The 13,660-nt window shown below is 52.7% G+C and overlaps 1 protein-coding gene across 3 annotated transcripts in view; it reads left to right on the forward strand.

Moving 5' to 3' along the window:
- The window catches only part of PDGFRA (platelet derived growth factor receptor alpha), a 44,033-nt gene that overhangs the window by 13,018 nt on the left and 17,355 nt on the right, over positions 1 to 13,660 (forward strand). For all 3 annotated transcript variants that reach the window (XM_068137702.1, XM_068137701.1, XM_068137703.1), the window contains exons 4-12: positions 708 to 971; positions 1,787 to 1,917; positions 2,898 to 3,069; positions 3,158 to 3,347; positions 4,312 to 4,427; positions 4,887 to 5,013; positions 6,470 to 6,663; positions 7,633 to 7,727; positions 7,830 to 7,962. In XM_068137702.1, coding sequence (XP_067993803.1) covers positions 708 to 971; positions 1,787 to 1,917; positions 2,898 to 3,069; positions 3,158 to 3,347; positions 4,312 to 4,427; positions 4,887 to 5,013; positions 6,470 to 6,663; positions 7,633 to 7,727; positions 7,830 to 7,962 — 1,422 coding nt within the window. The remainder of the gene's footprint in view (positions 1 to 707; positions 972 to 1,786; positions 1,918 to 2,897; positions 3,070 to 3,157; positions 3,348 to 4,311; positions 4,428 to 4,886; positions 5,014 to 6,469; positions 6,664 to 7,632; positions 7,728 to 7,829; positions 7,963 to 13,660) is intronic.

Genomic DNA, 13,660 nt, shown 5'->3' on the forward strand with positions numbered 1-13,660 from the left:
TATTTTTGATGGAATGTGGCTTCAGGGATGCTCAGCATGAAAACTTGAAGCTGATTTCATAGGATCACAGAATTGTCAGGGTTGGAAGGGAGCTCAAGGCTCAGCCAGTTCCAACCTCCTGCCATGGGCAGGGACACCTCACACTACAGCAAGTTGCTCACAGCCACATCTAGCCTGGCTGCAAACACCTCCAGGCATGAGGCTTCCACCACCTCCCTGGGCAAAACAGCCCTGAATGTTTCTGGCCAATTGAAAGGGAAGACACAGGCAGCTCTGGCGTGAGAATCTAAGGTCACCAAAGATTTCCCAGGTGATGAGAGCTGAGAATCCGATGCAGTGATTCTGGAGGAACCACGAGGGGCTTGCTTGTGTGGAACTGAGCAGCTCCTGAAGTGTCTCTGTACCACCTGGGCAATCCACTGTACCCCTGGAGAGGGACAGACAGACTTGGGGCAGCTCTTGAGCTGCACCAAGTGAACCCTGTGCCAGGCTCTCACCACCTCATGGGGAAGAGCTTCTTCCTAAGGTCTAACCTAAATCTCCCCTCCTGCAGCTTGGATCCATTCCCCCCTGTCCTATCACTCCCTGACACCCTCAAAAGTCCCTCCCCAGCTTTCTTGCAGCCCCCTTCAGAGACTGGAAGGCCACAGGACGGTGTAAGACAGTGTCAAATCACCTCTTGTTCTGTTTGTGTGTTTGTTTCACAGACCCAGCCATGCCTTTTGTTCCTTCTATACCAGAAGACCAGTTCATCCTAGTGGAAGAGGGTGACCCTACCATCATCCCTTGTAGGACAAGTGACCCAAATGCTCAAGTGACCTTGATGAACAGTTTGGACAAGGCTGTCTTTGCTTTCTATGACAGCAAGCAAGGCTTCATAGGGAATTTCCCTGCAGGCTCCTACACGTGCAAAACAACGGTTAGAGGCGTGGAGTTCAAGTCTGATGAGTTCCTCATCTATATTTTAAGAGGTATTTAATGGTGTGTGTGTTCATTGAAAGGAAATAGAATAAGTGTTAATCACAGAAACACTCAGGTTGGAAAAGCCCCTCAGGACCACCAAGTCTAACCATGAGCCCTACCCTACAAGGCTCACCCCTAAACCATAGCCCCAAGCACCACATCCAAACCACCTTCAAACACATCCAGCCTTGGGGACTCCACCACCTCCCTGCCCAGCACAGTCCAATCCCTGACCACTATTGCCCTGAAAAATGTTTCCTACTGTCCAGTTTAAACCTACCCAGTGGCAGCTTGAGGCTGTTCCCTCTTGTTCTGTCACTCTGTGAGAAGAGACCAGCAGCAGCCTCTCCACAGCCTCCTTTCAGGGAGCTGTAGACAGCCAGGAGGTCTCCCCTCACCCTCCTCTGTTCCACACTAACCAGCCCCAGCTCCTTCAGTTGCTCTCCATCAGATTTCTTCTCCAGGCCCTTCCCAGCTTCCTTGCCCTGCTCTGCCCTGGCTGCAGCACCTCCACATCTCTCTTGTGTTGAGCTGCCCAGAACTGGCCACAGCACTGCAGGTGTGGCCTGAGCAGAGCTGAGTGCCAGGGGACAATCCCCTCCCTGCTGCTGCTGGACACAGCATTGCTGATCCCAGCCAGGATGCCTTTGGCTTTCTTGGCCACCTGGGCACACTGCTGGCTCCTGTTCAGCTGCTTGATAATGTTCAGCCCAGCTCTTTCCTCACAAGTAGAAGTAGAAATGGAATAGAATAACAAAGAAGTGAAGCAGAAGCCTCCCCTTGAAATTCTCAACACTGACTCTGTTCCTCTCTCTCCTCTCAGCTACTTCCCAGCTGCCAGTTGAAATTGAAGCTATTAAAACTGTGTACAAAACAGGGGAGACCATCGTGGTAACCTGTGTGGTCTTTGACAATGAGGTGGTCAATTTACAGTGGAATTATCCTGGGAAAGTGGTAAATATCTCTCTCTCTCTTGTTTTTTGTTGTTCTTGCTTTATTTGGTATGAATATTTGCAGTTCCTTCCTGGGGAAGAAGGTGAGGCTGGGAAATATTCTGCTTCTCCCTGAGTGAGGAGAGGAAAACAAAGTCATTTCTTTTGCTTTGAGGTTAATACAAGAAAAGGTCAGTACCAGTAGCTATAGTTTGCTGTTAGGAAGTATGCAAAGCATGACAAGAATCAGAATCACAGAATCCCAGACTGGCTCAGGTTGGAAGGGAGCTCAGAGCTCATCTCCTCCAACCTCCCCACCATGCCCAGGGACACCTCTCAACTAGACTCAGCTGCTCAAGGCCTCATCCAGCCTGGCCTTGAACACCCCCAGGGGAGGTATGACCGTAAGTCCATCCTCTGAGGGAGGAATGCTGCCTCTCAGGTCTTGTGCTGATTCCAAAAGATAGAAATGTTGTGGAAACAGAAAGGTCTAGGAGTGTGTTGGGCATCTGCATAGAGTCACAGAATTGTCAGGGTTGGAAGGGACCTCAAGGCTCAGACAGTTCCAACCCCCCTGCCATGGGCAGGGACACCTCACACCACAGCAGGTTGCTCACAGCCACATCCAGCTTGGCTGCAAACACCTCCAGGGATGAGGCTGCCACCACCTCCCTGGGCAACCTCTTCCAGTGTTCCACCACCCTCATGGTAAAGATCCTCACCAGTGTGCTTTCAGCTCAATTACTTAAACCTCTTCCTCTTCCTCTTCCTCTTCCTCTTCCTCTTCCTCTTCCTCTTCCTCTTCCTCTTCCTCTTCCTCTTCTTTTCCTTTCCCTCGCTCCTCTCCCTCGCTCCTCTCCCTCGCTCCTCTCCCTCGCTCCTCTCCCTCGCTCCTCTCCCTCGCTCCTCTCCCTCGCTCCTCTCCCTCGCTCCTCTCCCTCGCTCCTCTCCCTCGCTCCTCTCCTCTCCTCACCCTTCTGTTTTCTCTCCTCCAACCTACAGAAAGAAAAAGGTCTGATAAAGCTTGATGACATCAAAGTCCCCTCACAGAAGCTGGTTTACACCTTGACCATTCCCGAGGCGTCGGTGAAGGACACGGGGGATTACGAATGCACCGCTCGGCACGCAACCAAGGAGGTCAAGGAAAACAAGAAAGTGGTGATCACAGTTCATGGTATGGCCTGACTGTTAGTGGCCCTGTTGGAAAATGCCATGCTTCCAACCCCCTCAGTGTTGTTTACATGAGGCTGCTTCTTTTCCAGACAAAGGCTTTGTTCACCTGGAGCCTCAGTTCAGCCCCCTGGAAGCTGTGGATCTGCACGAAGTGAAAAACTTTGTGGTGGATGTGCAGGCATACCCAGCACCCAGGATGTACTGGTTGAAGGATAATGTGACCCTGATTGAAAACCTGACTGAGATTGTTACTAGCTCCAACAGAGTCCAGGAAACGAGGTACACACCCCCAGCTCCCTCAGCCTCTCCTCCCAGGGCTCTGCTCCAGACCCCTCCCCAGCTTTGTTGCCCTTCTCTGGACACCTTCAAGTCTCTCAATGTCCTTCCCAAACTGAGGGGCCCAGAACTGGACACAGGACTCAAGGTGTGGCCTCAGCAGTGCTGAGTACAGGGCACAAAGACTTCCCTGCTCCTGCTGGCCACAGTATTCCTGATGCAGGCCAGGATGCTATTGGCCTTCTTGGCCACCTGGGCACACTGCTGGCTCATGTTCAGCCTGCTATCAACCAGTACCCCCAGGTCCCTCTCTGCCTGGCTGCTCTCAGCCACTCTGACCCCAGCCTGTAGCACTGCCTGGGGTTGTTGTGGCCAAAGTGCAGCACCTGGTGCTTGGACTTGTTCAATGCCATCCTGTTGGACTCTGCCTATCTGTCCAGCCTGGCAAGGTCCCTCTGCAGAGCCCTCCTAACCTCTAACAGGTCCACACCTGCCCTTCTGACCCATGCTGACTTGGAGTTTTGCTCCCCCAAAAATCCTGGGCACTGCTCCTGCTCTCTCCACCTCACTTTGTTGCTTCTTCCTCAGTGACAACCAAAATGAAATCCTTTGTTTTCTCCTCTGAAGGGCAGTGCCTCATCTGCCTCTTCTTGTTCTCTTCACAACACCAACCTCTCCAAACCATGGACATCTTGGTTTCAGAGCACTCAGCCTCTTCAGTCCCCCCAGCAGCTCTCCACACCCACACTTTTTAGCTATTTCCAGCTGTATCAGAGGTTTTGTCAGATCCCTGCAGAGCAGAGCTCTGCTCACTTGTTTCTCAGCTGTGTGCTGGTAGCTTTTGACCACTTGAGTAATGACTTCAGCTAAATGCATGCTAGAAATGCTAAATTTCACTACACTGTAATCTCCCCAGCCCCAGATTGCATGTTTTGGAACTGCCAACACAAGCCTCTCATTTCTGCAGGTTTCAGAGTGTATTGAAGCTGATCCGGGCCAAGGAAGAGGACAGTGGAGACTACACTTTGGTTGCTGAAAATGAGGATGAGAGCAAAAGATACACCTTCTCCTTACTAATACAAGGTAAGGAGCTCCAAAGCCTTGCCCACCAAGGCACAGAGCAAAGGCTTGATTCACTCCCACATTGGTGAAATCAGAAAGGCACGAGCTGTGGTGTCTGGAGGAGTGTGTGCGTGCCGAGTCCTCGGAGCTCTCCTACCCTGGTCCTGGCTTTCACTTCTTCACTGGCCTGGAGCCAAAAAGAAACTTTATCCTCCTGCCTAAGTTGTTCCAGCTGACAGCAAGGACCCCAGCTCCTTTAGTATGACATGAGGACGTGGCACAGCTACAGCACTTCCTTTCCATAGCTGCAGCTTGCGCTCTGCTCCGTCCTAGAAGAGAGAAGGACCTCCTGGAGGAGTCTGGGTCTGTTACTGAGCCAGACAACACCAGTCCTAGCTGGGAAAATTCAGACTGCTTTTGTTTTTCATAGACCTTGCTGAATACCCTTTTTTTTTTAACAAAATCCTGACTCCTTCCCAGTTCCAGCCCTGATCTTAGACCTCGTGGATGATCACCACGGCTCTGCAGGCGGGCAGACGGTGCGGTGCTTGGCAGAGGGCACGCCGCTTCCGGACGTGGAATGGCTGGTTTGCAAGGACATGAAAAAGTAAGAGGGGAGGCTGACTTCCTTGTCTAAGACATGGCTTGTCGTGCCCTTGATTAGCTTTGCATGGACAGAGTGTCACTGTGCAGATGACACCAAGCTGGGGGCAGGTGTGGATCTGTTAGAGGGTAGGATGGCTCTGCAGAGGGACCTTGCCAGGCTGGGCAGATGAGCAGAGTCCAAGGGCAGGAGACTGAACACATCCAAGTGCCAGGTTCTACACATTGGCCACAACAACCCCAGGCAGTGCTACAGGCTGGGGTCAGAGTGGCTGAGAGCAGCCAGGCAGAAAGGGACCTGGGGGTGCTGAGTGACAGCAGCTGAACAGGAGCCAGCAGTGTGCCCAGGTGGCCAAGAAGGCAAACAACATCCTGGCCTGCATCAGGAGCAGTGTGGCCAGCAGGAGCAGGGAGGTCATTCTGCCCTGTGCTCAGCACTGCTCAGGCCACACCTTGAGTCCTGTGTCCAGTTCTGGGCCACTCAGTTTAGGAAAGATGTTGAGATGCTGGAAGGTGTCCAGAGAAAGGCAGCAAAGCTGGGGAGGGGTCTGGAGCACAGCCCTGTGAGGAGAGGCTGAGGGAGCTGGGGTTGCTTAGCCTGGAGAAGAGGAGGCTCAGGGGAGACCTCATTGCTCTCTCCAACTCCCTGAAGGGAAGTTGTAGCCAGGTGGGGATTGGTCTCTTCTCCCAGGCACCCAGCACCAGAACAAGAGGACACAGTCTCAAGCTGTGCCAGGGGAGGTTCAGGCTGGATATGAGGAAGAAATTCTTCCCAGAAAGAGAGATTGGCCACTGGGATGTGCTGCCCAGGGAGGTGGTGGAGTGCCCATCCCTGGAGGTGTTTAGGAAGAGCCTGGATGGGGTTCTTGGTGCCATGGCTTAGTTGATCAGATGGTGCTGGGTGATAGGTTGGACTGGATGCTCTCAAAGGTCTTTTCCAACCTGGTTAATTCTGTACTCTGTCAGTTAACCCTCCCCTGTATTTCTCATCAAAGGTCAGTAAGCTCTGGGTGAGTTTTGGTTTCTCTGCAGAGCTATGTTGCTCATATTTCGAGAGAGATTGGCAGGGCCCTTCCTGTCAGTGCATCCTGCAGCAGCAGCAATGCATCAGCTCAGGAGTTTCTCTGGTGAAAGCTTTGTCTTCAGCCAGCAAACTCTGTAGACTTCAGCCTCAGTTTGAGTAAGGATCTGAAGAAGTAGATGAAGAAATTCTTCCCCATGAGGGTGGTGAGATCCTGGCACAGGTTTCCCAGGAAGGTGGTGGCAGCTTCATCCCTGGAGGTGTTTGCAGCCAGGCTGGATGTGGCTGTGAGCAAGCTGCTGTAGTGTGAGGTGTCCCTGCCCATGGCAGGGGGTTGGGACTGGCTGAGCCTTGAGGTCCCTTCCAACCCTGACAGTTCTGTGATTCTTTATCCATACCTGCATCCAGCACCCATTCCCCTTATTATCCTTCTTTGTAGATGCAGCAATGACTCCTCATGGACTCTTTTGACCAACAACATCTCTGACATACACATGGAAGCCCACCTGGATGAGAAGAACATGGTGGAAAGCCAGGTGACCTTCCAGAAGGTAGAGGAAACCCTGACTGTGCGGTGCGTGGCGAGGAACGACCTGGGCGCTGTCACTCGGGAACTGAAGCTTGTGGCTCCCAGTGAGTTTGCTTTCTTCTTCTGTCCAACCACAGCAGCCAGTCTGAGCCTAGCACACCCAACTCAGTCTTAAGAGATACAGATTAAAATTGCTGCAGATAAAAAAGGTTAAGATCAATTGAGTTTCCCCACACACACCCCCTGGGACATCTGAGGAGGAGGAGGGTCTGCAACTCTTCAGGGTGCTCCCTGTGATTCGTTTTGCCATGTTATGACCACTGCCTTTGGGATGTTCTAGACCAACCTCTGCATCTGGTTGTGAAACAGGAAGGCAAAGCAGCTCTGGGGCTTGCAAAGCCCTCAGGGGCTGCTCCTGTCCAGTCTGCAGGACGTGGGAAACACAGCAGTAGGGGAGGTGGATGTCTGTGGTGGGTTGAAGTTTCCACCCCCCAACATTAACTTTGCCAGACCACCTGAGTGAGAAGCAAATGAAGCTGCATTTACAAGCAAAACCTGCACTCCACAATGGAATGCAATGAATGTGTACAACATATCCAGCAGTTACAACATTAGACAGATATTTACAATGAATAAGAGCACAAGGAGCCCCCCTGGCCAAGGACCAGGGGAAGCTATGAGCTTCTCCCTCCCTGCCTTCCCTCACCCCCCTCTACAAAAGGGACAAGGGAAAGGGGCAGAGAAGTTAGACTTAGCCAAGGCCAGCCAAAAGCACACAGGTTATCTCTCCTGAGCAAAGCACAACAGCCAGAGATCAGAAGAGAAGAGGAACAGGGAAGAGTTGTTATGGCACAGCTCCTCTTGTTGTAGATATTTACCCAGGGAATGTGTTCAGAATGATCTTTTCTTTCCCTTTTTACACCCAAGAGTGATTTAGTTTATGTTGCTCTGCTTTTCTGCTCAAAATCTGTCCCAAATTTTAAAGGCACAGCCTAAAACCACCACAGTGCCTCAGGTGTGCCATGTTCCTTGTGGCCCAGGAGGAAAACACTCTCTGCCTTTTTACTCCACAGCCTTGAGATCAGAGCTAACAGTGGCTGCTGCAGTCTTGGTGCTGTTGGTGATTGTGATCATCTCACTGATTGTGCTGGTCATCATATGGAAACAGGTAAGAGGGGGGAGGTGGGGTGCTGAGCCTTGCTGGGTTTGGCTCTGCTCTGCAGGCAGGCACAGGACTAATGGCTGCTTTGGCATCCAATGTGCTTTGCAGAAGCCAAGGTACGAGATCAGGTGGAGAGTCATCGAGTCCATCAGCCCTGATGGCCATGAGTACATCTATGTGGACCCAATGCAGCTGCCTTATGACTCCAGATGGGAGTTCCCTCGAGATGGGTTAGTGCTTGGTAAGTTTCCCTTAAGGGACAGTTGAGAACAGTTCTGAGGGCTCTGCTCCTGGAATTTGTGATATACAGACTACAGAATTGACCAGGCTGGAAAAGACCTTTGAGAGCATCCAGTCCACCCTATCACCCAGCACCATCTCATCAGCTAAACCATGGCACCAAGCACCCCATCCAGGCTCTTCCTAAACACCTCTAGGGATGGTGACTCCACCACCTCCCTGGGCAGCACATCCCAATGGCCAATCTCTCTTGCTGGGAAGAATTTCTTCCTCACATCCAGCCTGAACCTCCCCTGGCACCGCTTGAGACTATGTCCTCTTGTTCTGGTGCTGGCTACCTGGGAGAAGAGCCCAACCCCCACCTGGCTACAACCTCCCTTCAGGGAGCTGTAGAGAGCAAGAAGGTCTCCCCTGAGCCTCCTCTTCTCCAGGCTAAGCAACCCCAGCTCCCTCAGCCTCTCCTTACAGGGCTGTGCTCCAGACCCCTCCCCAGCTTTGTTGCCCTTCTCTGGACACCTTCCAGCATCTCAACATCTTTCTTGAATGGAGGAGCCCAGAACTGGACACAGGACTCAAGGGTGGCCTGAGCAGTGCTGAGCACAGGGCAGAATGACCTCCCTGCTCCTGCTGGGCACACTGTTCCTGGTCCAGGCTGTATGAGTTAGGACCACGAAGTTCAGAGCCTCTCCACATCTCTGTTCTCCTCAGCTCTCCTTTCACATCTTCCTCTTCTCGTACAGCAGTGCCAGCCTTGAGCTCCTTCTCTTAGTGTCTCTCATGCCTCTGTTTCAGCTCCTCTCCACATGCCCTGTGGACAGTGTCCAGCTCCACATGGCTTATGGGGCCTCTCCCAGCATTAAATGACCTCTTCAGCACTCACTTCTATTAGGGCACCCACCAGCAGTTTTCATTTGCAAGATACTTATTTTAGGAACAAGTTCTACACCATGAGGGTGGTGGAACACTGGAGCAGGTTGCCCAGGGAGGTGGTTGTGGCCCCATCCCTGGAGATATTCAAGGTGAGGCTGGACAGGGCTCTGGGCAACCTGATGGGCTGCCTAGGGAGGTGGTGGAGTCATCATCTTTGGAGGTGTTTAGGAGAAGACTGGATGGGGTGCTTGGTGCCATGGGTTAGTTGATTAGATGGTGTTGGGTGATAGGTTGGACTCGGTGATCTCAAAGGTCTTTTCCAACCTGGTTAATTCTATTCTATTCTATTCTATTCTATTCTATTCTATTCTATTCTATTCTATTCTATTCTATTCTATTCTATCCTATCCTATCCTATCCTATCCTATCCTATCCTATCCTATCCTATCCTATCCTATCCTATCCTATCCTATCCTATCCTATCCTTACTCTACTCTACTCTACTCTACTCTATCTAGTTGAGGATGTCCTTGCTGAGTGCAGAGGGGGTTGGGCTGGATGAGCTTTGGAGGTCCCTTCCAACCCAAACCATTCCATGATCTACAGAATGACAGAATAGACCTGGTTGGAAGAGACCTCCAAGCTCATCCAGTCCCACCCTTGCCCCAGCAGGGAATGGTCACCACTAAACCATGTCCCTAACACTAAGCCATGTCCCTAAATGGGGACATGTGTGTCCCTCATGTGCAGGGGCCAAAGGAAATCTGCAAGCAGTTTTGTTACAACTATTTTTCATCTTACCAGTCCAGGCTGTGGATGGCTCAGTGCTGACTAACTGCAGGGCTTATTTTTGTGGCTGCTGCCTCTCTTTCTTCCTCTGCTCCTTCCTTCCTTTGTTACTCCTGCACTGGGCATCAGTGCTTTAAACACACAGAGTGCACCAAGCTGTATCACAAACTACAGGACAAGAAGGTGAAAGAAGGTTGGGTTTGGATTGATGTATTTTTAAGGCAGGTCCTCCCTGGGTGCAGTTCTCTTTCCCCATCACCAGAGAGAGGACTGATGGTAATTCTTGAAAGCAGCAGCACAAAATACCCCAAACCAAAACACCACCCCCAACCCCTAACAAAAGGTTCTGCTCCAGGAATGAGATCCTTTAATGGAATTCATGTTGCTAATTAAAACCTAGAGGAGGGTGGATGCTTAATGGCATTATTTTATTACAACCCAGACTTTAATTACATGCCTAAATAGGATTTGTCAGATCTGAGCTGTTAGCAGACCACCACTGTGACTTTGTCTCCTTCTGACTCATGAGCAGCAGCCTGCTTCAATGCCTGCCTGTTCCCACTGCATCCAGGCCACTCAGTGCCTGCTCCCTGTGCATCCAGGCCACTCAGTGCCTGTTCCCACTGCATCCAGGCCACTCAGTGCCTGCTCCCACTGCATCCAGGCCACTCAGTGCCTGCTCCCTGTGCATCCAGGCCACTCAGTGCCTATCCCTGGTGCATCCAGGCCACTCAGTGCCTGTTCCTGGTGCATCCAGGCCACTCAGTGCCTGCTCCCTGTGCATCCAGGCCACTCAGTGCCTATCCCTGGTGCATCCAGGCCACTCAGTGCCTGCTCCCACTGCATCCAGGCCACTCAGTGCCTATCCCTGGTGCATCCAGGCCACTCAGTGCCTATCCCTGGTGCATCCAGGCCACTCAGTGCCTGCTCCCACTGCATCCAGGCCACTCAGTGCCTATCCCTGGTGCATCCAGGCCACTCAGTGCCTATCCCTGTGCATCCAGGCCACTCAGTGCCTGCTCCCAGTGCACCCAGGCCACTCAGTGCCTGTTCCCACTGCATCCAGGCCACTCAGTGCCTATCCCTGGTGCATCCAGGCCACTCAGTGCCTGCTCCCACTGCATCCAGGCCACTCAGTGCCTATCCCTGGTGCATCCAGGCCACTCAGTGCCTGTTACCAGTGCATCCAGGCCACTCAGTGCCTATCCCTGTGCATCCAGGCCACTCAGTGCCTATCCCTGTGCATCCAGGCCACTCAGTGCCTGCTCCCAGTGCACCCAGGCCACTCAGTGCCTGTTCCCACTGCATCCAGGCCACTCAGTGCCTATCCCTGGTGCATCCAGGCCACTCAGTGCCTGCTCCCACTGCATCCAGGCCACTCAGTGCCTATCCCTGGTGCATCCAGGCCACTCAGTGCCTGTTACCAGTGCATCCAGGCCACTCAGTGCCTATCCCTGGTGCATCCAGGCCACTCAGTGCCTGTTCCCAGTGCATCCAGCACCATCAGGCAACCAGGCATCTCCCAGGCAACCAGCACCAGAACAAGAGGACACAGTCTCAAGCTGTGCCAGGGGAGGTTTAGGCTGGAGGTGAGGAAGAAATTCTTCCCAGCAAGAGAGCTTGGCCACTGGGATATGCTGCCCAGGGAGGTGTTGGAGTCATCATCCCTGGAGGTGTTCAAGAAAGGCTTGGATGTGGCACTTGGAGCCATGGTTTAGTTGTCAGGAGGTGTTAGGTATTAGGTATTAGGTTGGACTTGATCCCTAAGGTCTTTTCCAGCCTTATTGATCCTATGATTCCAGGCCACTCGGTGCCTGTTCCCAGTGTATCCAGGCCACTCAGTGCTTTGAGAGCTAAAGCCATTTGTCTTTTTCAGCAGCCTAGACCACACAAGGGCTCTTCCTGACCTGCTGGTACTTTTATCATCTCAAACACTTGCTGATGGGGACCTCTTTTGTTTCTGGGGCTGGCAATTCTGATTTGTGCAGGTTTACTCTTAGCAAAGTGGGAGATCACAGCCTCACAGTACAGGAGAGGTTGGAAGGGACCTCCAGAGATCACCCAGTCCAACCCCCTGCCAGAGCAGGAGCATCCAGGGGAGTCCACACAGGAATGCATCCAGGTGGGGTTGGAGACTCCACAACCTCTCTGGGCAGCCTGCTCCAGGGCTCTGCCACCCTCACTGTCATGAAGTTTCCTTCATGTTGAGCTGAAACCTTCTATGTTCCAGCTTGACCCTGTTGTTCCTTCTCTTATTGCTGTGCACCACTGAGAAGAGCTTGGCCCCCTCCACTTGCCCCCCACCCCTCAGCTACTGATAGACATTGATCAGATCCCTCTCAGCCTTCTCTTCTCCACACTAAACAGCCCCAGGGCTCTCAGTCTCTCTTCCCAGGGGAGATGCTCAAGTCCCCTAAGCATCCTCCTGGCTCTCCTTTGGACACTCTCCAGCAGGTCTCTGTCTCTTGAACTGGGGAGCCCAAACCTGGACACAGGATTGCAGCTGTGGTCTCAGAGTAGAGGGGGAGGAGAACCTCCCTAGCCCTACTGGCCTCACTTTTCTTGCTGCACCCCAGATGACAGCAAAGCTCTTACACCTGTAGCTCAGGGAGGCTCTGGAGCAGGGTATGAACCTGTTTTGGCTCAGCCAGATGAGCATTTCTCATCCTAGCTGTGTCAGCCAGCTGGCATTTGATTGTTTTGCTAGTTAGTAGTGCCTGGAGTGCAGCACTGTGTTAAATGCCAGCTCTGAACACTGGCTGGCTGGAGCTTCAATTGATAAATTTGGGTTAGACTGCAGAAGAAAGGGATTTCTGCCCCCCTCCACAGCCTGCGGCGGCTGCTGCTGGTTTAAGTGCTCAGCAGCTGGCCAAGGCTGGGAGATGTGTGACAGAATGAGAAATGGGATAACACAGTGAGCTGCTGGAATGCCACTGCCTTCCCCTGGCTGTGCTGAGAAGTGGCAAGGTCCCAGCAGGACCTGGACCTCCTCTTTTGGCTGAGGTGGCAGAGGGCAGGGCCTTTAGAGGAGCTAGTGGCCCGAGTGCTTAGGTTTCTCAGGATCCTGGTGTGGCTGGAGAGAGGTGGCAGGATTGCTCCCATTGCCTCTCAGCAAGCCACCCATTTGTTCTGGGGGCCCTCACAAAATGAAATTCTGCCCTGCCTCAGAGTCAGACCCATCCCCATTTTCAGAAGGCAGGCTCAGGCTCAGGTCACCCAGCACTTAGGGAAGTGGCACCTGATTTCTCACGTGCCTAGAACTGGATGTAGCTTATGAAGCTTGCCACTTGTTTGGCTTTTGATACAGAGCTATCACTTAATCTGGGGCAGGCAGGCCATCCCCATTCCAGTTTTAGCCAAAGAGGAATCCAGTTGTGCCTGGAACAAACTCACAGCCTTCGCCTTTGTCTTGGTGTCCCCTCCAGCAGAACACCTCTCTGCCACGCTCAGCAGATAAGCTCTGTGGATGAGTAGGAAGGCTGAAATGGCTCTCACCCTCAGGCTCTGTACCTCTGCTAGTCTGGGGAGCCTTGGCCTGCTGCTGGATCTGCATGTTCCCTCCATGGAGGAGAAGCAGAGCTGCTCTCCCAGCACCTCTGTGTCTGTATGTTCCCTCCATGGAGGAGAAGCAGAGCTGCTCTCCCAGCACCTCTGTGTCTGTATGTTCCCTCCATGGAGGAGAAGCAGAGCTGCTCTCCCAGCACCTCTGTTTCTGTGTGTTCCCCTCCATGGAGGAGAAGCAGAGCTGCTCTCCCAGCACCTCTGTGTCTGCATGTTCCCCTCCATGGAGGAGAAGCAGAGCTGCTCTCCCATCACCTCTGTGTCTGCATGTTCCCTCCATGGAGGAGAAGCAGAGCTGCTCTCCCAGCACCTCTATGTCTGTGTTCCCCTCCATGGAGGAGAAGCAGAGCTGCTCTCCCAGCACCTCTGTGTCTGCATGTTCCCCTCCATGGAGGAGAAGCAGAGCTGCTCTCCCATCACCTCTGTGTCTGCATGTTCCCTCCATGGAGGAGAAGCAGAGCTGCTCTCCCAGCACCTCT

Source organism: Melanerpes formicivorus, unplaced genomic scaffold, assembly GCF_026170545.1.
Source record: "Melanerpes formicivorus ecotype bairdi unplaced genomic scaffold, bMelFor1.0.p_v2 SCAF_4, whole genome shotgun sequence".
In the NCBI taxonomy this organism is placed as follows: domain Eukaryota; kingdom Metazoa; phylum Chordata; class Aves; order Piciformes; family Picidae; genus Melanerpes; species Melanerpes formicivorus.